General features: G+C 37.6%; 1 protein-coding gene and 1 long non-coding RNA gene across 2 annotated transcripts in view; one reads left to right on the forward strand and one right to left on the reverse strand.

Annotated features, from left to right (window-relative positions):
* LOC131966009 (dedicator of cytokinesis protein 3-like) overlaps positions 1-20,631 on the reverse strand; it is a 223,979-nt gene that overhangs the window by 131,072 nt on the left and 72,276 nt on the right. Inside the window, exon 3 of the mRNA XM_059328541.1 lies at positions 11,105-11,188. Coding sequence (XP_059184524.1) covers positions 11,105-11,188 — 84 coding nt within the window. The remainder of the gene's footprint in view (positions 1-11,104; positions 11,189-20,631) is intronic.
* LOC131966025 (uncharacterized) lies at positions 8,631-11,502 on the forward strand. The gene is made up of 3 exons (XR_009392730.1): positions 8,631-8,720; positions 9,694-9,818; positions 11,148-11,502. It is a non-coding gene; the product is annotated as an uncharacterized LOC131966025 (long non-coding RNA).

The following is a 20,631-nucleotide window of genomic DNA, read 5'->3' on the forward strand; positions in this document are numbered from 1 at the left end:
AGTGTTCAACATGCTTATTTCTAGATTTAACAATCTTAATTTCAGAAATCTTGTCAAGTGAAATTATCTGTCCATGCAGCAAGATAATTTCCCTCAGATTTAGTGTTTTATCTTGTTTTTAGACAACCCTTTTTGCAGTGCACAGACAACTACCACCGATTACCTTGACATTGAAGAAAACGTAAAACATTAATGATTCTCTGGAGTTATAATGAGCATCTTTTTGATGATTTCTAAGCAGAGATCTCCCTCCCTAAAATCCAGAGTCAGGACCAGGTCAGAGACAGACAGGGAGCTGCCACCCTGTGTGACCCATAAAACATTTTGTGAGTGTGTGTGTGTGTGTGTGTGTGTGTGTGTGTGTGTGTGTGTGTGTGTGTTCTTGTACTTCCTATATAGTGAGGACCGAAATACATTTTGAATCAACAGAGTGAGGACATTTTTGCAAAGTGAGGACATTTCAGCCGATCCTCACTTCTTTAAAGGCTTTTTTGAGATTTCAGACTTTGTTTCAAGGGTTCAGGTTACATCAGGTTTATGTAAAGGTAACCATGTATTAGGGTTAGGGTTGGGCATTTATTTGTGATGGTGAAGGTTAGGTTAAGGGTTAGGGAAATAATAATATTATTATCATTATTATAGTTAACGAAAACGAAACGAAATAAGGAAAACTAGAATTGAAAAAACATTTTTGTTAACTGAAATAAAAATAAAAATGAGAGTTTAAAAAAAAAAAGATAATTAACTGAAACTGTGTTGTGTGGTTACAAAACTAACTAAAATTATAGTGAAAATGTCTTTTGTTTTCGTCTTTGTCAATTTTTTCCATACATAATGAAGATGTATAAGACAAAGGAAATAAAGGCAAAATTTACTGTGAACACTTTTAATCTCCCACCCAACAAATACCCCATTAAAAAAAACAAACTAAAACTAACACTAAAACTCATAAAAACTCAACTAAAACTAGCAAACTCACGCTAAAAACTAATTAAAACTAACTGAATTTGAAAACAAAAGTTCAAAACCCAATTAAAACTAAAACTAATGAAAAATTCAAAACTATTATAACCTTGTAAGGGAATTTACTATTACAATGAGGGTCCTCACAAAGATAGAAGTACAAGAATGTGTGTGTGTGTGTGTGTGTGTGTGTGTGTTGACATGCCCTCCTCCTGCATGTCTCACAGAGCAGAGCCGTCCTTTTCACATGGACGAACACTCCTCAGATGTCTCTGCAGAGCACAACGCTGTCATGAAAATTGACTCGACTTGAAGTAAAAACCTTGACAGCTGAAAACGACTCGACGCATCCAGGGACTAAATATGTACAGGAGCTCCCAGACAGCCTATCAGACTGTGGGGACATTTGTCTCCATCCAAGTGGAAATAAAACTGATTGTGTTGGAAATATAAGACTTGTGTGACCACTGTCTGTCGGCCGGAGACACATTCATTTATATGAAAATGATGCATATTATTACTTTGACCTCCACAGACTGCTACTGTGTACACCTCTAGAAAGCAAAGCTGTTACACTTTCAGACAATATTCTGATATCGCCACCATGTCCAATGTCAAACCTGTTCTCTCCAACTACAGAATCAAATGGGTGATTCTCATGAAGCCAGTCTAATTAATGTCTGTGAACTATAAGGACATACTTTATTAAACTAAATATATTTCACTTTTATATGAATGAACAATATAGCCACAATGAAGCACAATTCATTGTTTTGTGCTAAAATAATATTTTCTATATTTTAAACACATTTTTGATTCACAAATTCATTACCGTAATGTGTCCAGATAAAAATGTCATGGTTTATCCACATTTATAAGCAATAAATATTTAATAAACTTTATAAAAATAAATATACATTTGTTTAGAAATGTATAATTTAACATAATATAATCAAATATAATGGATTTGAACAATGTATAAAGAACAAAATCTGAATGAAAATTGATGAGAAATAATGGTTAAATGTACGGTAATGATAGAATTGTTTGCATTAAAATGTGCGTATATTTTAATAAAATACATTTTGGTGATACCCGCTACCCTTGAGCATATTTAAGTGCTTATCCAAGGAAAAAAAAAAGAAAGAAAAACTTTCGTTGGTTTTTTTATTAAAAATTAAAAATGTGTTACGTTAATGAATTTTGCTCAGTGTCTCTAAAAATGTCAGAAAAAACATTAAAATGTTACAAATAGATTATAAATTCATATTAAACAGTGACTTTAGATTGTATATGTTATGAAGGGTCAAAGAAAATATGCATTCCATTTTTGCTATGAGCTGTACCATGTTGATGAGAATCATCCTAATAGTGAGTAGTAGTATAAGTTGTTATTGTGTTATTGTTATCACACTAAGTGTGTGAAACACAAGGTTAATGATCCCCACAGAGACAGACTGATTTGTTAGAGTAAAATCTGTTTAACCGTGTTAGTTTAACCAGAAACAGCAACTTTATCTCCCTCGCCAAATACACCAGACTCCATTAAAAAAAAAGTAATTTAAAAGTCACAAAACATGATTCATTCTAACAACAGAGACAAAATAAAACACACAAGGGAGTGAATTAGAGATGTGTTTTGAGGGTTGGATATTGTTTCGACAGTAGAAAGACTAACCAAGACGGTTGTGAGTTTTATTTTGTTTTTGTTGACTTTGAATAAGTGTAATATTTGTAAAATTTGCATTTATATAAAGCAATACACACACTCCTTTCACAGTAACAGGACACATCCCACTCACGATATAAACACATACACTAAGTACAAAGAAACACGAGGTGGCCGACTTTTTTTCTACTCTTTGGTGAAAGTGGTATAGCTGCTTTTTGTGCTTAAACAAAATTAATTTCTGGAGGATACTTAACCTAATATGTCAGACACTTACAATATGAGTCTATCAGGGGCAAAAAAGCACTTTAACTCTATGGGGTCTTGGGCTATTATCCATTTTTGAATCCAAAATGTATTTTTTGTGTCTTTTTTTGGTCATTTTGTGCCTGTTGTGTCTTTTTTAGTCATTTTGTGTCTTTTTTGTGGGTGTTTTTGGTCATTTTGTGTCTTTTTTAGTCCTTTAGTCCAACATAAAATGTGATTTTGAATATTTTTTTGACTTTCAAAACATTATCATGCTCAAAAAAGAATTTTAAATTGTGCAAATGTCAACAAAGGTGTCAGATATAATGTATAAGAGGGTTACATCCAGTTCTATCATTTTATACTAAATATATTTGAGCTTGTCTCCAGTTTTACTTGGTATATCATCATCAAACTGAAACTGGCCTCATGGAGTTTACAGCCAGAACTTTAGAGGTAAATCTACAGTAGGGCTCCACGCTGCTTTGTTTTCTAGTCTGGATGTGATGAAGAAGTCATGATTTGGTGCTTTTGGAGACTTCAGAGGGTTAATTGGACGTATTCTCATTGTAAAAGTTGCATAAAAGGTCGCTAATGACTAAGGTGATTTTTTTGGACAAATTTCAAAATGTTATGTACCTAATATTCATTTTCACACCACAATATGTGAATATAGGACCATGTTAAATGTTGTCTTCTGTCTCCATCTCTAGGTGACATTGTGGTTCACTTTTTCACTGATCTGCAGGATGTTAGCTACTGACTTTGATCTATTTAATCTGTTTTGCTGCCGAGTCAGTTTGAAATCCGGGATATATATTTCAAATGCTTCAATTTCTACCCTTCTGTCTGATTCTCCCCAATTTTTACCCCCAAAATGAGACAATATGTTAGTGACAGTGTGGCTCCTTGTCAGCTGGGACAGTTTTTGATGGACTTGCAGCAGCTGACAACAAAGGGGCGGGGCTTAGAAAGGGTCGATTGATTACATTTACCATCAACTGTGATCAAAAATTCACATAACAGGTGGTCATATTTTCCTAAAAGACATTTCTGGAATGAAAATATTTGGAAATTTCCTAAAATACTGTAAAATATTGGCACCTGTCATGAATCAGCAGCTTCCCTGATACTGAGAAGTTTTCTGATTAAACTTTGAGGAAAAAATGTTCCAGTGATATAAACAGCGACTCTGCATCAGGAAGATTCCTATTAACTTTCATCTTATCTTCTTGCAAAATCGTGAGATCCATTTCTCAGCAGTTCCCCATAATCTGATATGAATATGGAGATGAAGGCTTAATTGGCTGGATAATTAATAACCAATCAACATTCATTTATCACCCTCGTTAAGATGGCTGTGTTTACTCCCCACCCTCTCATCTATATGGAAATCAGACAGAGGCTGGACCGGCACTGTCTGCGCCCATTTGTAAGGGTTGAGATGAGGACGAGTGTGTGTGTGTGTGTGTGTGTGTGTGAGAGTGAGTTTACTGCATCTGTAAGAGATTCCATAAACACAGATAAACTAAAAGACGGGGTAAAAAATATTAAATGTGCTAGTGTGTATTTGATTATTCTATATTAGTAGGAGCTGGCTTGTGTGTGCGTGTGTGTTCGTTTGTGCGTGTGTGTGTGTGTAGCGGAGTGAATTTACTGCATAAGAGACACCAAAAACACATTAAAACTAAAAGATGGGCTAAAAAATATCAAATGTGTGGGAGTGTGTGTATGAATAAAGGAGCAGAGATGACAGATCTGGCGTGTGTGTGTGTGTGTGTGTGTGTCTGTGTGTGTAGCTGAGTGAATTTACTGCATCTGTAAGAGACACCAAAAACACAGGAAAACTAAAAGACGGGCTAAAAAATATCAAATGTGTGAGCGTGTGTGTATGAATAAAGGAGCAGAGATGACAGATATGGCACATGTGTGTGTGTATGTGTGTGTGTGTGTGTGTGTAGCTGAGTGAGTTTACTGCATCTGTAAAGACATACCAAAAACACAGGAAAACTAAAAGATGGGTTAAAAATATTAAATGTGTGAGTGTGTATTGAAATTGGCGTGTGTGTGTGTGTGTGTGTGTGTGTGTGTGTGTGTGTGTGGAGCATCCATGAGCCCAGGTGCAGCCATGGATGTACCTAATTTGTCTGTTGTCAAACAGCCTCTCAGTGAAGAAGAGTAATCATCTCTCCCACCGTATCCAGGCGGCTCGCTAAGCGGTTATTAGAATAATCATTCTGCACCGTTATCAAATTCACAATAATAATCTCTGTGAATCATCTCTAAGTGGAAGGCAGAACTCGAGGAGCCACTTTATCGAGTTAACGCCGGTTCAGGCTGAACTCATTATGAACACAGAATTATTCAATAGATGCAGGTTTCCATCAAGATGTCAAATCAGCCAAATCAGAGAGTTAAATGATTCTTCGTGTCCCTGTGGAGAGAAGCCTCGAGTTGCTGAAAGAACAGGAGCCGCCTGTGGACGCAGGGAAACTCCCAGGAGGCTACTTTTCTCTCTAATCATGGTTTTAACAATGATTCTACACTGTAAAAAAAAATCCTAAAAAATTGTAAAAGTTTTGGCAGCAAAAGTTGCCAAAAACCATCGAGTAACAGTAAACAATCGTAACTTATTTTACAAATAATTTGTTTACAAATATGGATAATTTACAGTAAATATCTGTATTTTAAAAATATTTCTATATTTTTCTAGAATAATTAAATTTTTTACTTTAATATGACAGTAAGTGTTTGCTGCCAAACTTTTTTAAAACATCTATTATTTATTTTGATTAATTTTTTTAGATACAATTTTAAGATTTACTGTTAAAAAAAAACCCCACAGAGTGACCTTTTTTTTGTTACATTTTAGCAATACGATGTGTTCTTTGTGTTTTACATAGAATTCATTGTAATTTAACATTAAGCAATTAAAATAATCCAAAATAAAATGTCCAATTATATGAAATAACAGATTTAAACTTTTACTTCATGGTTAATATTTGTAACAACATGTAAAATAATACAGTAAATGTTTTTTACAGTGTATATCAGCTGTTACTCTCCAGGTGTTATTGATCCGAACACTGCACTGTGCAAAGATTAATATAATAATAATGTAATAAAAACCAGGCCAACTATCTCCATGGTTACTTTGTTGGTTGTCATAGCAACAAATATAGAATACTTTTAAAAAACTTGATCAGAGACGAGCATGACGTCCGGATCCGGTTACTGAACAGAGAAACATCTCCCTTCCTCTCAGCTGGTGGTTCTGACTCCTCCGGGGGGAAGTCACTTAAATCATTCGACTCCTCCTTTACAACATGAGGAGGATTAACCCCTCACTCACCAGAGAGGAAGACGGCAGGGTCAACAAATCAGAGCCGATATTATAAAATACAAAATAAATAATTGAAAAAAAAAAGGTGGAGACGCCACCAATGCTACAACTAATAACAATCACTATAATGGAATTGTTATTATTATTATTATTATTATTATTAATAACAATAATAATAATAATAATAAAAGTAATAATAATATTAATAATTACATTATAGTGATTGTTATTAGTTGTAGCATTGGTGTCGTCTCCACCTTTTTTTTTTTTTTACATTTCTTTTAACTCTATTAATATTATTATTATTATTATTATTATCATTAATTAAGTTGCTGTTGGACTACTGTTTTTTCATACTGTACCTTCATTTTACAATATTGTGGCTTCCCTTAAATTCAAATATATTCCTAGATTTATTTATTTAAGTTGCTGTTGGACTACTGTTTTTTATACTGTTTTATTTAAAAGAAATGTAAAAATAAATGGCTTGAATTTGCTTTATTTATTCATGTTTTCAAAGGGTTTAAACTGAGCCAGGCCTTATCACAATGATAATCATCACAGTCATGCAGGTGTTGTATGATGTTTTTTTTATAACATACTGGTATTGGATCGGTACTCTGTATCGGCCCGCAGCACAAGTATCAGAATCAGTATCGGGAGGGAAAAAATGGGAAAATCTCTAAAAAGCAGCAGCCCACCATCACGGTTACTCCTTCCACTATTATTATACAGTCAATGAGGAAAAGTCATGAATGTTGTCTCCTTTAGATTAAATCAGCAACACAAATAATTCATAATCAGTCTGAATTGACTACAGACGTAGCTCACAGTGTTTGAAAACACAAGAACATTTTATATCTATAAAAGCGTAGAGGTTCTGGTACGTAACGACATGTTACCCACAAACAATCAGCTGTCAGGCTCCCTGGCTGTTTAATATTTCGCTGTTATTTACCAGCAGCAGCAGCAGCAGCTTGCTATAAAACATTTGCTACAGCAGGGAAGCCTCTCCAAAATAATGAGAGGCTGTTCTTAGCTGTGACTGCGGGCTCTCCAGTAATGCTGACAGCACTAACAGTCAGAATCTCATACTTTAAATTGCTGCTACGCCTTTAATTGAAGTCTAATGCTTTCTCAAGTGTTATGACTGTAATCTATATTTCAAAAATGTAACTCGGGGATTGCTTTCCTGCAGCCTAGCGGCCATCTCCACATCACTGTCATTACAGTCATTGAGTTTCTGTCTGGGGAGGATAATTCTGCATTAGTGCAGGCAGAGAAGTGCTCGCCACAGCGCAGGAGGGCAGGGGAGCCAATTTTAAGGAAGATTTTCCAAGCATCTTGAACACTCGGTGTACTTTCTGGATAAAAGTTATGCACCATTTCTGCAGCAGCTGAATTGGCAGCGATGACACAGTCACACATACAGATACACTCAGGCCTGGCTGGGTTTTATGTTCATCCAGAACTGGAAAGAAAGCTCATTTATTCGTCATTCATTCATTTTTTATATATATAACTCTAACTAATTACAGAAACAAACATCCTCTCCTAAATGTCTGTTCTGCTCCAGCAGCCAACCATTGTCTGATTGTTTGGAGGGTATTTTCTGAAAATAAATTTGCATGTTCAGATAATGACAGAAGCTGGGGGAATCTTGTAATTGCAGCGGGGACCTTGGACAAAAGTTGTCCCTGGCTCGCCCTCATAATCACAGCGTTAGAGCTGCGCTGCCAGCTGAAGCCACCAGGGCTCAGATAATAGCCCTCGCTGGAGGGGCCACATTCAGAACGAGGGGAACATTAGATGCTGATTGGACGCCATGAAGTCGGCTCAGGGGTGAATATGAGGCCGGTCAATACTGAACCGGCAGGAGATAAGAGAGAAAGAATAAGGTTATAAAGAACGGGTTAAAGATGTCCAGGGAGAGAAAATGAAGAGAGGAGAGAAGGAAAGTAAACCAGCTGAACATTTCCCCTCCTCTGTCTGTCTGTCTGTCTGTCTGTGTGTGTCTCTCTGTGTGTCTGTCTGTCTGTCTGTCTCTGTCTCTCTGTTTCTGTCTGTCTGTCTGTCTGTCTGTCTGTGTCTCTCTGCACCTCTGTTTCTCTGTGTCTCTTGGTGTTCTTGTCTCTATGTGTGTGTCTCTCTCCACTGTGTCTCTGTCTGTCTGTCTGTCTGTATCTCTCTCTCTCTCTGCGTCTCTGTCTGTCTCTCTGTGTCTGTCTGTCTGTCTGTCTGTCTGTCTGTCTCTCTGTGTCTGTCTGTCTGTCTGTCTCTCTCTCTCTCTCTGTCTCTCTTTGTCTGTCTGTCTGTCTGTCTGTCTCTCTCTGTCTCCCTCCCTCCCTCTCTCTCTCTCTGGGTACAGAGCGGTCCAATCAGCCTCTGGCTCTGGATCGATGGCCCAGCTGTGGCTAATGAAGCACATAGTCACTCATTATCTGTGAGAGACAACACTTCCTGGCTTCAGACACTTCCTGGATCGAGTTGCTAATTTCTGTGAGTCAAACTCGGAACAGAAATGGGAGTAACGTCGGTTAATAAGTCGGGCTGTGGTCCAGGCTCAGCTATCAGAGACTGTTTGCACTCATTAATCAGGATGCAGCAATGAGCGTTACTTTGTTTCCACTGTGTGTTAAAGTTTTTCTCAGTCGCTTTGCTGCATTTCTCACATCACTATTAACATTTGCACAAGAGTTAGTTCAACCTCCACGACATTTACTCATTTGTGCACATCATAGTAGCAGTTTCTCATTCCTAACAACAAATTACAAATGCTTTTGGACAGTCAACAATTGCTTTCATACAACTCTCTGCTGTTTAACTGTATTATTTGTTTATGTCATGTCAGTCAAAATTAGTTCAATCTGACGGTCAGCAAGATATGCCCTAGACACACACACACACACACACACGCTTCTTGCTTTTATAGATAGATAAACAGAATTCAATTCCAGTGGTGGCTTCACAGGGGGAGTTCTGACTTGTAAACATTTCTGATTGCTCCAGAGTTGCTCAGGTCCAAAACGTCAAAAATATTATTCAATTAATTTTATCAAAGAAAATATTCCCCTTTATTCCATATTTGTTGAGACACACAGCTGTATAAACCTGGCAGTCTAACAACAATCCAACAGCTCCTATTTTTTTTTAAAACTGTTGTTTAAAAAAATAATTAAGAAAGATAACCATGGAATTGAGGATTTAATTTGTGAGTAAAATGTCAGATTAAAGATTCATATGAAAATGTCAACAGAAGCTTCAAAGCAAAACATAAAATGAGAAGTAAAGCCGCAGTGTGAACCTGTGAGATGTGTATCATACACTTCCTTCAAGGAAAATCAAACTGTCAAAAGACACTATGAGGATTTACTGAAGGACTCAGTGTGTCTGAGATCAGAGAAGCAGGGGACAGGTTTCTTATTGAGGTTAACAGGAGACTTTTCTAATAAAATGTGTTTGTTTGTTTTAGGGTCTTTGACTCGACCAGATAACAACATGCCGCCCCTGAAAAATCATCCGATAATATCAGTCTATTTTCAGACTGGCTGCACCTCAAGTGAAAACTGAGAGTACTTGAGGACAATTCTACAACATGTACGTGTTTTTCATAATCTGTTTGTAAATGTAATCATTTTTGCTTTTTTGTTTGTCAATGGTTTGTGTTTTAACGGTGTCATTTTGTAAATGTAACTGTATTGGCTGCTGCCTATCTTCACCAGGTCTCCCTTGAAGAGGTTCTTAATCTCAATGGGATTTTCCAGGTTAAATAAAGGTTATAATAATAATAAAAATAACTTCCGTGGCTCACGTCTAGCTCCTTCACTTCCAGCATTTCCATCATTTATTTCCTGTTTAAACTGTCTTTAAGAGCCTAACCAGGAAGGTTTCTGCCCTAAACTTAGCTCACACTGCAAAAATGTGTGTCTAAAAACAAGATAAAAACACTAAACTGGCCCAGGCAGAGTGCACTGCAAATTATTTGTGTCTTACCAAGATAAAAAAAACAACTTTGGATTTAGAAGTGTTAGATAATGTATCTTGTTTTAAGAGTTAATTTCTTATTTTAGGTGTTTAACATACTTATTTCTAGATTTAACAATCTTAATTTAAGAAATCTTGTCAGGTGAAATTATCTGTCCATGCAGCAAGATAATTTCATTCAGATTTAGTGTTTTTATCTTGTTTTTAGACACACTTTTTTTTGCAGTGCAGTGGTTTTGTAGCCTAAATGCACAGAAACTGCAGCTTTTTTACAGCAGTGAAGCGTACGTTTTGACAAACGCTCATAGGAGTCTATGGGTTGTGCTGACAATCTTTTCGTGTGTCTTTTCTTGTTCTGAAAGTGAAACATAATCCTGCTCATGAGGGTCCTCTGAACACCTTCATCAGCACCATCAGAGACACTCTGACATTAATTATGGTTATTCACATTCGCACTGTAGTTTGAAAATCTGATTACAGGTTCTGGTGAGCAGAGTTGTTAGAGCTCAGAGAACAGGGTACAACTCTGAATGTGGCTCACTTCTACAAGGAGAAGAAGAATAATCCTACTGATCAGGGAGTGCAGCAGTTCAAACCATTTCTCTTCCTCCTTTTCTTATTTTTGTTTCAGTTTCAGTCTGATTGATGACACACATGTTCCATCTGTACATATTAACCCTCAAGGTGCATACTTCCCTGCTGATGTTTATTCTCACTGTATGTATGTAAATGTGTGTGCAGAAAACTCTCAGAGCCTGAAGGTTGTTTACAGATTAGTGACGAAGCTTCAGTGATACTCAGTTAATGCTGCAACAACGATCAAGGACATCATTACTGTATCAAACATCCTCCCCCGCAGCATCTCATCAAGCTTTTCATCAGGTACAAACAAGTCTTACCTTCACACTTTTCCAGAATCTGAACCGTCTCTCCCACCTCCAGAGCCAGACCCTGAGTCACCGAGCCCCGGAAGTTACAGATCACTGCGGAGACACAGAGACAGAAGGGGAAAACATGAGAAAACATGAGAAAATCTGAGACTCTACTCACATTTTAGGAACATGGTGACCAAAATAAACAGCTGCAACGTGACATTTGGGTTTCTGAATTATTTATATTCATTATCAATACATCTAGAGATCATTATTTAATACTCAGCAGCACATTTCTTGAGCCACATGAACACCAAGCTGTGACAGCAGCGTGATGTAAGTCCGGGCTGCACTGTAGCAGCCGTGTTGATGCTAATAATCCTCATGAATGCAGCAGTGAAACCCAGAAAACAACAGACTCAGAGCTCCTTCCAGTGCAGCAGTCACTGTAAGTCACTCTGCACAGGACTCAAACATATTAAATATTGAAATGTCACCAAAAGTCAGATGCACCTCTGGCCGACTTTTAAAGTTTAAAACAGTCACGAACACTTTTAATCCTCAGCTATTTCCCTCTTTCTGCAGCTCAACACTCTCTACACAATGATTCATATGTTCATCTACAACATTACTGAAAATAATAAAAAGAAATTTATATTTTCCCACCACATCAGCACACTGTCCTCACAGAGCAGTCAGTGTCCTTTCAGGTTAACACTGATTTATTAGGTGTAAAAATTGTTTTATTCACTAGTTGAGTTGAGAAATGATTCCACTCTGTAAAAAAAACAATTGCAAAAGAAAAAACGGTAGAAAGTTTGCAGCAAAAGTTGACACTTACAATAAATTTAAAAATAGATTTTTTTTTTACATTAAATTTAAAGTTTTACTGTAAAAAAAAAAAAAAAGAAAAGGCAGTTTCCTTACTTTTACACTCAGCAAAATGATGTGTATTTGTATGTATGTGTATTTTAACAGTCGTGTTTGAGCTGAATTCCTGTGTAGGCCTTTTTCCCCCCACACCAAATGTTGATCAAGAATCAATAAATGAATCTATAAATAATTGGAACAGTAAGCAGAACTGTTAATGGCTTTGGTATCAATAAGATCTCATTGATTCTCATCCAGACTCACAGGTCACATATTCAGGGGATGAAAGGGGAGAAAAATACATATTGGAAACATAAAATATGAAGGCTAACATTTCTAAGCGTATGCAGGAGATCAGAGGGGAAGAAAGCAGGTTATCCAGAGGTCAGAGTTCACTAAAAGAGCTGACTTGCATATTTTCTCCTAAAATAACAATTGAGGTTTGTGATTCCATTAAACACACAGTGAGAATATAATCATCAGCCAGCTGCACACTGCTCATGTATAAAATATGTAAATTATAGCAGGAGAGGTAAAACTTTGGCCCAAAGGCAAAGAAGCACTTTTCACTTGTGTGCTGTTGTTGTGAGGAGGTGAGAGCTGAGCTGTGTGTGTGTGTGTGTGTGTGTGTGTGTGTGTGTGTGTGTGTGTGTCTGAGGTCACAGCTCTTTGTCTCACACAGAGGCGCTCTGTGAGCAGCTCTGGTCTGTGTGTCACTGTCTGTTTATAGAGTTCATCTGTTGTTACAACTGCTGCTCTAATAGTTTATAAATCCAGACAAAACCCTGTTGATATTAATGTTTCATGTTCAGAACGTCACTCACTGTGTCTCTAACACACACACACACACACACACACACACACACACACGGTGGAATGTAACTAAGTATATTTACCCAAGTACTGTACTTAAGTACAAATTTGAGGAACCTTCCTTTTATTCCATTTTATTTATTATTATTTATTGATTTATTTTTCTATTTTTTATTCATTTATTCTTTTCTCATATATGGTTATCTTCATTCATTTATTTGTTTATTTTCTATTTGTTTTGTTTTTGTATATTTTGACTATGTAATTTTGGTGTTTATATTTATTTTGTACTTTCCTAATCTATGGATGTATTGGATAAACTGATGTGTGCTCTGACAGCTGATATAATTATGCATCCAAGGAAAATCCAATAAAACTAATTTTGAGGAACTTGTATTTTCAATACTACAATTATTTGACAGCTTTAGTTACTTTACAAATTAAGATTTTAGCAAAACAAAACACACAAACAGCGTCTAATATTTTTCAGCATGAAATCTTAAAAGTTCAAAATGCACAAAATTACTTCTTGCAATTAATGTTGGTCTGCTGTTCTTGTTAAAAAATTTTTTTTTATTTTTTATTAATTAATTAAAATTAATCACATTAAGCGGTTATTTTTTATTTGCTTCAAACCTTTTGTATTCCTATTTATACTGTTATACATGCATTTGAGCATTAAATATGTTAAGTTACTGCACTGTAAACATATTTAAAATTGCAGTTTCATCATATCTGGTTAAGTGCCATATGTGACCCTGTGGTAGTGTCCATGAAAAATTGTGGCCCCTCCAGCATCTAAGTTGCTCATCCCTGCCATACAGGGTTAAGTTTTAGTGATTCGTTTCTGATAGTACTTGCATAACTTAACTTTAGATATTTAAATGCAGGACTTTGGAACAAAGTATTTTTACAGTGTGGTAATAATACTTTACTCAAGTGAAGAAACTTTGAGCTGCTGCGGTCTGAGGACACACATCTCCAGCTGTCACTGTCACATCTGTCTCTGTACCATCACTGTCTCTCTCTCTCTGTCTGTCTCTTTGTCTCTTTATCACTGTCATGCTCTGCTTCTCCATTATCATCAGCAGAGTGTTTTGGACCCCCTCCCTCATTTGTTAACTGTAACCTGCTGTCATTGTGTCACTCCGTCAGTGTCAGAGTGTCAGCTGTTTGATGAGACTGTCACAGAGCCTGTCTGCTCTCACTCTGTCTTGCTCTCTTGCTCTGTGCTCCAACCAAAAGTGGAGGAATAAAAAAGAGTTGACTCTGAGGCCGCGAGGTAAAGAGAAACTCACCTGTGAATAATCAGTTCACAGTCGTGTCATGTGTTTAAAATGTAAAACCAGCTGAGAGAAGTTCACTGAACCTGAGACACACCTGCTCCTCTCACACTGATGGCTCTTCTCAGGGTCATGTCCCACATGTCCTGCTGAACGCAGCTTTCAATAAATGACGTGTGGAATCGTCCTGGATTTTCATGCCTGAACCTTTTACTCCTTTACAGACTTTTTTTGGAAAACATGATTTTACTCTTCTTAGAGAGAGGAAGAGACAGAGAAGGGAAACACACACACACGCACACACACACACTCTTGTACTTCTATCTTCGTGAGGGTCCTCATTGGAATAGTGAATTTTTCATCAGTTTTAGTTTTAATTGGGTTGTGAATTTTTTGTTTTCAAATTCAGTTAGTTTTAATTAGTTTTTAGAGTGAGTTTGCTAGTTTTAGATTAGTTTTTATTAGTTTTATTTTTTGTAATGGGGTATTTGTTGGGCAGGAGATTAAAAGAGGTCACAGTAAATTTTGCCATTATTTCCTTTGCGTTATCCATCTTCATTTTGTATGAAAAAAGTTGACAAACATGAAAACGACATTTTCACTATAATTTTAGTTAGTTTTAGTTAGTTTTGTAACCACAAAATACAGTTTCAGTTAGTTATCATTTTTTTAAACTCTCATCTTTATTTTTATTTCACTTAACAAAAATGTTTTTTCAATTCTAGTTTTCGTTATTTCGTTTCGTTTTCGTTAACTTTAATAACCTTGTTCCCTAGCCCCTTACATTAACCCTAACCCATATAACATAACATATAACATAAACCTAATTATACCCTTAACCCTAAAATAAAGTGTGAAATCTAAAAAAAAAGAAGTGAGGACTGGCGTAAATGTCCTCACTTTGCAAAAATGTCCTCACTCTGTTGGTTAAAAACGTGTTCCGGTCCTCACTATGTAGGAAGTACAAGAACACACACACACACACACACACACACACACACACACACACACACACACACACACACACACACTCAGAGGGATTAGCATTGCTCTGTTTGGATAGTATTGGCATTTAGTTTATCCAGCGGATTGGGTCAATAGTCTGACAAATGACTCACATCTGTTAGGCCAGTCACACCACTTAGCCTGTGGCCTGTGTGTGTGTGTGTGTGTGTGTGTGTGTGTGTGTGTGGCTGACTGAGGCCACCTCCAGGGACACATTTCTGACTAAAGACCATTTAATTAGGACAGAAGTTGTGTCCCTGATGATTTTTGTGTCCGTGGTTCAGGTTCGGTTCTGCTACATAGGGGTAAGTGTTACTGTCAAGGCCTTTACACACTGGGGGGTTTATTGTGCGATTAATTTGCTTGCCGATGCATTTTTTCAATGCAGTACTTCCACACAGAATATGAATATTACATGACAAAAAGGCATTTTTTTCTTTTCAATTTTGAGATTTCATACTGTAGATTAAGGCACCAACCAATCACGTCTCTTACGTGCTGATGAGGATTATAGAACAACAACACAAAGGCACCACAGTCTGACACTTCTTACCTTTCACAATAAAACAACCAGATATCAACACTGCGTAAATATTAGAGAGAACTCAAATTCACTCGGGGCATTACACAAAAAGGAAACTCTACAATCTTAATCTGTAATGTAATAATCTACAACAACTCACCAGACAGCCATGTGTTGCTCTAGGTCAATATAACAAATATATTCAAACATTTTATCAGATTGCAACTGTTGCAAATTGCATTGTTACCGATATGAAGAACAGACAAAATACATACAAGCCCTCATAACATCATCAACATCAATACATTTTAAGGTTAATGGTTTTAATGTTAAAGTCAATATGATATCCTCTAAAGTGATTGAACCACAATGTGTGTGTGTTAAAACTTAACGACTGAGAACTATTAAAAAAAAGGAACTAATATGCAAACTGGAAAAGACATAAATCAACACAGTTGCTGTGAGCACTCAGAACAGAAACTGCAGCTAACTTGTTTTATCATCTCTTATAAGTCGCTTCACACGTCGTCTGTTCAAACAGCAGCTGGAAGAAACAGTTAGAAAATGCTGAATTTAATTAACAGCAGCCTATAAAAAAACTTTTAGAGGATCGGAGTCCACAGGGTCTCAATTAGGGGAACAAGTTGATTTCTTCTTTTGCAGACCCACTTTGAGATTTTAAAGCACAAACCCTGACAGATTAGAGAGTCTAATATAATTTTTAGATTCATCAGTGTGTGACTGACTAAAAACACTGTGGTGGACACTAATCTCCCGACAGTGAAGACCAGTGCTAACTTCATAATATTCATATTTACCTGATAAGCTGAATAACAAAGTAAAACTGATGTGACACTAAATCTTTGCAGCAGTTCAAACAGTTTGAAAGTGAATAAAGACAAGTTATAACGTGCCTGTTCTGCTGCTCTGTGTGTGTGACAGAGAGGTGCAGACAGTCCGGGGGTGAGGAACAGATGTGTTGACCCCCTGTAGCTTTATGAACCCGAAACAACCTCATTACATCACAAAGATACAGCATGAACATGATGAAGACGCCTGGCAGGTGCTAGACAGAACACTGTTAACATGCTAATGTGGCACGAAGGCACTGAATAAACCATCGACCAATCGTATTCATGCTTTTTTAAATATACACTAAAAAGCTAATTGTGTTTGGCCCTAGCGGCTCCTGTGAATCCTGCCCTGTCGACTTGGGTCCTTTGGCAGCTTATACGAAGTCGACTGCCACAAACCTGAGTTTTAAAATGGACAGTGATTTTAAACTGGACCGCCAAATTAGTGCAACAGTGAAATTTTGTTTCTTTCACCTCAGGCAGCTTTCGAAGGTGAAATCTTTTCTTGCACACAAGCATTTCGAGACAGTAAACCATGCTTTTATTACCTCTCGGCTGGATTACTGCAATGCACTTTATTTCAGAGTTAGCCAGTGGCTACCTTGCACGCCTCCAGTTAGTTCAGAACGCTGCCGCTGTCTGCTAACTGGAGTACATAAGAGGGAACACATTACACGATCCTGGCCTCCCTCCACTGGCTGCTGGTGCACGTTAGGGTTCATTTTAAGATTATTTAATTTGTTTTTAAGTCTTTAAATGGCCTCGCCCCGCCCTACCTCTCTGAGCTCCTCCACCCCTACGCCCCTGCACGTTGCCTCCGGTCAAAAATTAATTTTAAAAGCCACTTTTATTCTAGTATTCTTTACTCTGTTTTAGTTGTTTTTACTTGTACTACTACTTCTACTCTCTTTTCATTGTTGGTCTGTCCTGCCATGTACAGCACTTTGTATCAGCTTTGGCTGTTTTAAAGGGCTCTATAAATTATGTTAATTTGATTATATATGTGCATTTTAGATTATTAGTTATATTAGTATCAGCAAACTCGGGCTGGGCAACATGTCCAAAATCTTCTATCCAGATAAGGGTCATTGCATGTCTTGATAACAACAAATATCCTGATGTGTTTTGCTGGTGAATGTATGAATAAAAAGTATTGATGAAATCCAAATGGTCAAGCCTATTCTGTATACTCTGCAAAATGAAAAGTATTTTCTCATTTAAGTGGGAACATTTGTGGAAAATTAAAGAGAAAAAATACATACATATTTCCAGCTTTACACTGATATGTTCACATGCATGGAAACAATTACAAAGTAATTGGATTTGAACAATAGTTTGTTTAACTGCACTGAGGTATTAACATAAGCAGAATTCTTAAGGGGAAGGCTTCAATAGTTGGACAATAAAGATTGATAATAAATACATTCCTACATGGAGGATTTCATAAAATAACAGAGAATGCAGCCGACTGCAGACTCACTGTGTGTCTGATCCACTAATACTGCTATATATATGTGTATATATATATATATATATATATATATATATATATATATACTTCTGCACTGGATGATACTATTTTATTCATTTTATCACATTTGAAACACCAATAGGAAGTTTTGAAGTTACAGCTTTGACTATATCTCTTGAATCTTTTAATGCTGTCATAAAAATCACAACTTTATCTTTGAGCAGTTTTCCAGTCGTATATATTCACATTCACGTTGGAACATGAAGAGAAAACCAAAGTGCAGTACCATGTTAGAGCTCTTCAGATAGATCAGGGTGGAGTTGTGTTAATGCACTGTGGGGTCGAGGTCAGAGCAACCTGCAGCAGGACCAAGATCTCTGCTCTGCACTCTCTTATGTACATGTACAGCAGGGTTGTAGTAGTACTGTGCATCTGTAGCGCCACAAACAACATTAACATCTTCAAACTAAACCATGATAATATGTGACACGCAGGAAAATATAACAAGTAAAAAACACATAATTCCCTCCTAAAGCCCCTTAATGGATTCCCCTCTTGCTGTAAACAGTGTACGACTGATGCATATTATGTTGCATTTTGTGCTTCTCATGCATTATGCATCACATCTGCCTGCTGCTGCAGCAGCATGTGGCTGCCTGAGAAACATATTACACGCACATTTAGTTGAGTGTTCAATCCACAAGAATATGAAAGGGAATAACTGGGGATCCCTCGAGTGTGAGCTGGAGCTGCACTGAAACCGAGACTCTGGGTCTATATGTGTGTGTGTGTGTGTGTGTGTGTGTGTAAGAGAGAGAAAAAGGAGGAAATTATGGAAGCATGTTGATCACAAAAGATTTGAGAGTGCATAAAACAAATATGTCAGTTATATCTACATCCATAGAGACAGAGAGGGAGCTTATGAACAGAAGATGCTTGTTCATGCTAAGTGTCCACAAATGGCTCTCTGTGTACAGTATGAAGCGCATTTGCATGAATATTAGTGGATAGTTGGCGTGTGTGTTTGTGTGTGTGTGTGTGTGTGTGTGTGTGTGTGTGTGTGTGTGTGTGTCATCATGCCCTGTGAACAGATCTCATCCTAATTAAGACATGCAGCTTGTCATTTTAACATCCTCCATGATGCCCACAGGCTCATGCAGCCAACGTCTCGAGTGCACTCGGCACCACAGCAGATGGGTTGAGTGTGTGTGTGTGTGTGTGAGAGAGAGAGAGAGAGAGACAGAGAGAGAGACAGATTTTCCCTATACCCTCTAGTTGCTGCTGCTGCTCCACAGCTGATTCGTGAGAACGAGGTTTTGTAAGTGTGATGAGGAGAGAAAAAACTCGTAGGGAACAGAGAGGGATGAGAAGAGACGGAAAGCTGAGCTTTTTTGCAAGTGTTCATTTATTCATTCATGTGCAGTGATTGTATGCATGTGAGGTAGGTTTCCTGTAAGCTTTTAAGCTACATATCTGTAGGATGAAAGGGGAGACAGAATAAAGAGGTGGGGGTAAAAATGTAATAAAACAACGTGGAAACAGAGGGAAAGAGCAGAGAAAGTGTTTCTCAGCATCAGCAACACATCGTGCAGAATTAGGACAACCCGTCTAAACTGACAGTAGTGATTGGGACGCACCAACCTACATAGAGCCAGATCAACTGCACAGATGGGACGCAGACCGCAGCCTGGAGATCCGCTCCCTGCTATTAACGGGCTAAACCGGGAAAACTACTCGCTTGCACTTTACCCCCGACAGCTCCAGATGAGATGTCTCAGAAACCAATGGTCAGAGCGCTCGTACTGGGCAGCTCCCAGGAGAGGCTGTGTGGGATGAATTTGAATCAGGAGGCTGCTGAACAGGAGCAGGCTCAGGGGAACGAGAGGTTTGGTCCAGTAGAAAAAACCTCAGCTGAGGAAACTCCCTGTACTGAGGACTGAGAGAGAGACTGCAAGCTTCTTATATGTGATCTGGTAATGATCTTAAAACCTGTTAATTAAAGGCATTGGTTTAGGTTGTGTCGAGTTTGATTGACAGATGATTCAGCATTATTCTCTGCCAGAAGTCTATGTCCAACATTTAACCCTCCTGTTATATTCGTTCCTCAGGAACAGCAACAATGGGTCGATTTGACCCGGGGCATGTTTAATTATCCATAACTGTCAGAAAGCAAAAAATCCCAATAAACACTGTTTATATTTCATGATTAACTCCATTAAGGCAGCATAAGACACAGAGATGCAAGGCGGTTGGACAGACCGGTCTAAAGAGCTGGTTCTGTGGTTGGAGCCAGGCTGGAGCTAGTTTAAGCTGAATCTTGTGGGCAGGACCAAGGCTGAAAGATGTATGACATGTCTGTATTGGCCACTCTCAATCTGAGTGACAGCTTGGATTACTAAATTCCCTTTCCTGTGTACTGAAGCGGGACGTTTTCACTCTGACGTAGACTGTGTCTTAAACCTTCCAGTGTAGGTCGATTAATCAGCTCATCAGCAAACAAAACTCTTGGGTTTGCACACGAAAGCTTTTGATGTGCAAGAAATACAGTTTTAATTAGAAAAAGATATTTTTTGTATCGCAGTTTGGACATTTTTACCCTAAAACGTATTCTGTTTGATTGCAGACACAAAGTAAACCCACAGGAGTGTGTGTAAGAACAAACAGTGTGCAGTAGCTCAAGTAGAAAACAGATTCTTCCGTCTCGACCTGATAGTGTGAGCCGTAACTAACCACAC

The sequence above is a fragment of the Centropristis striata genome, chromosome 3 (genome assembly GCF_030273125.1).
Source record: "Centropristis striata isolate RG_2023a ecotype Rhode Island chromosome 3, C.striata_1.0, whole genome shotgun sequence".
Lineage (NCBI taxonomy): Eukaryota > Metazoa > Chordata > Actinopteri > Perciformes > Serranidae > Centropristis > Centropristis striata.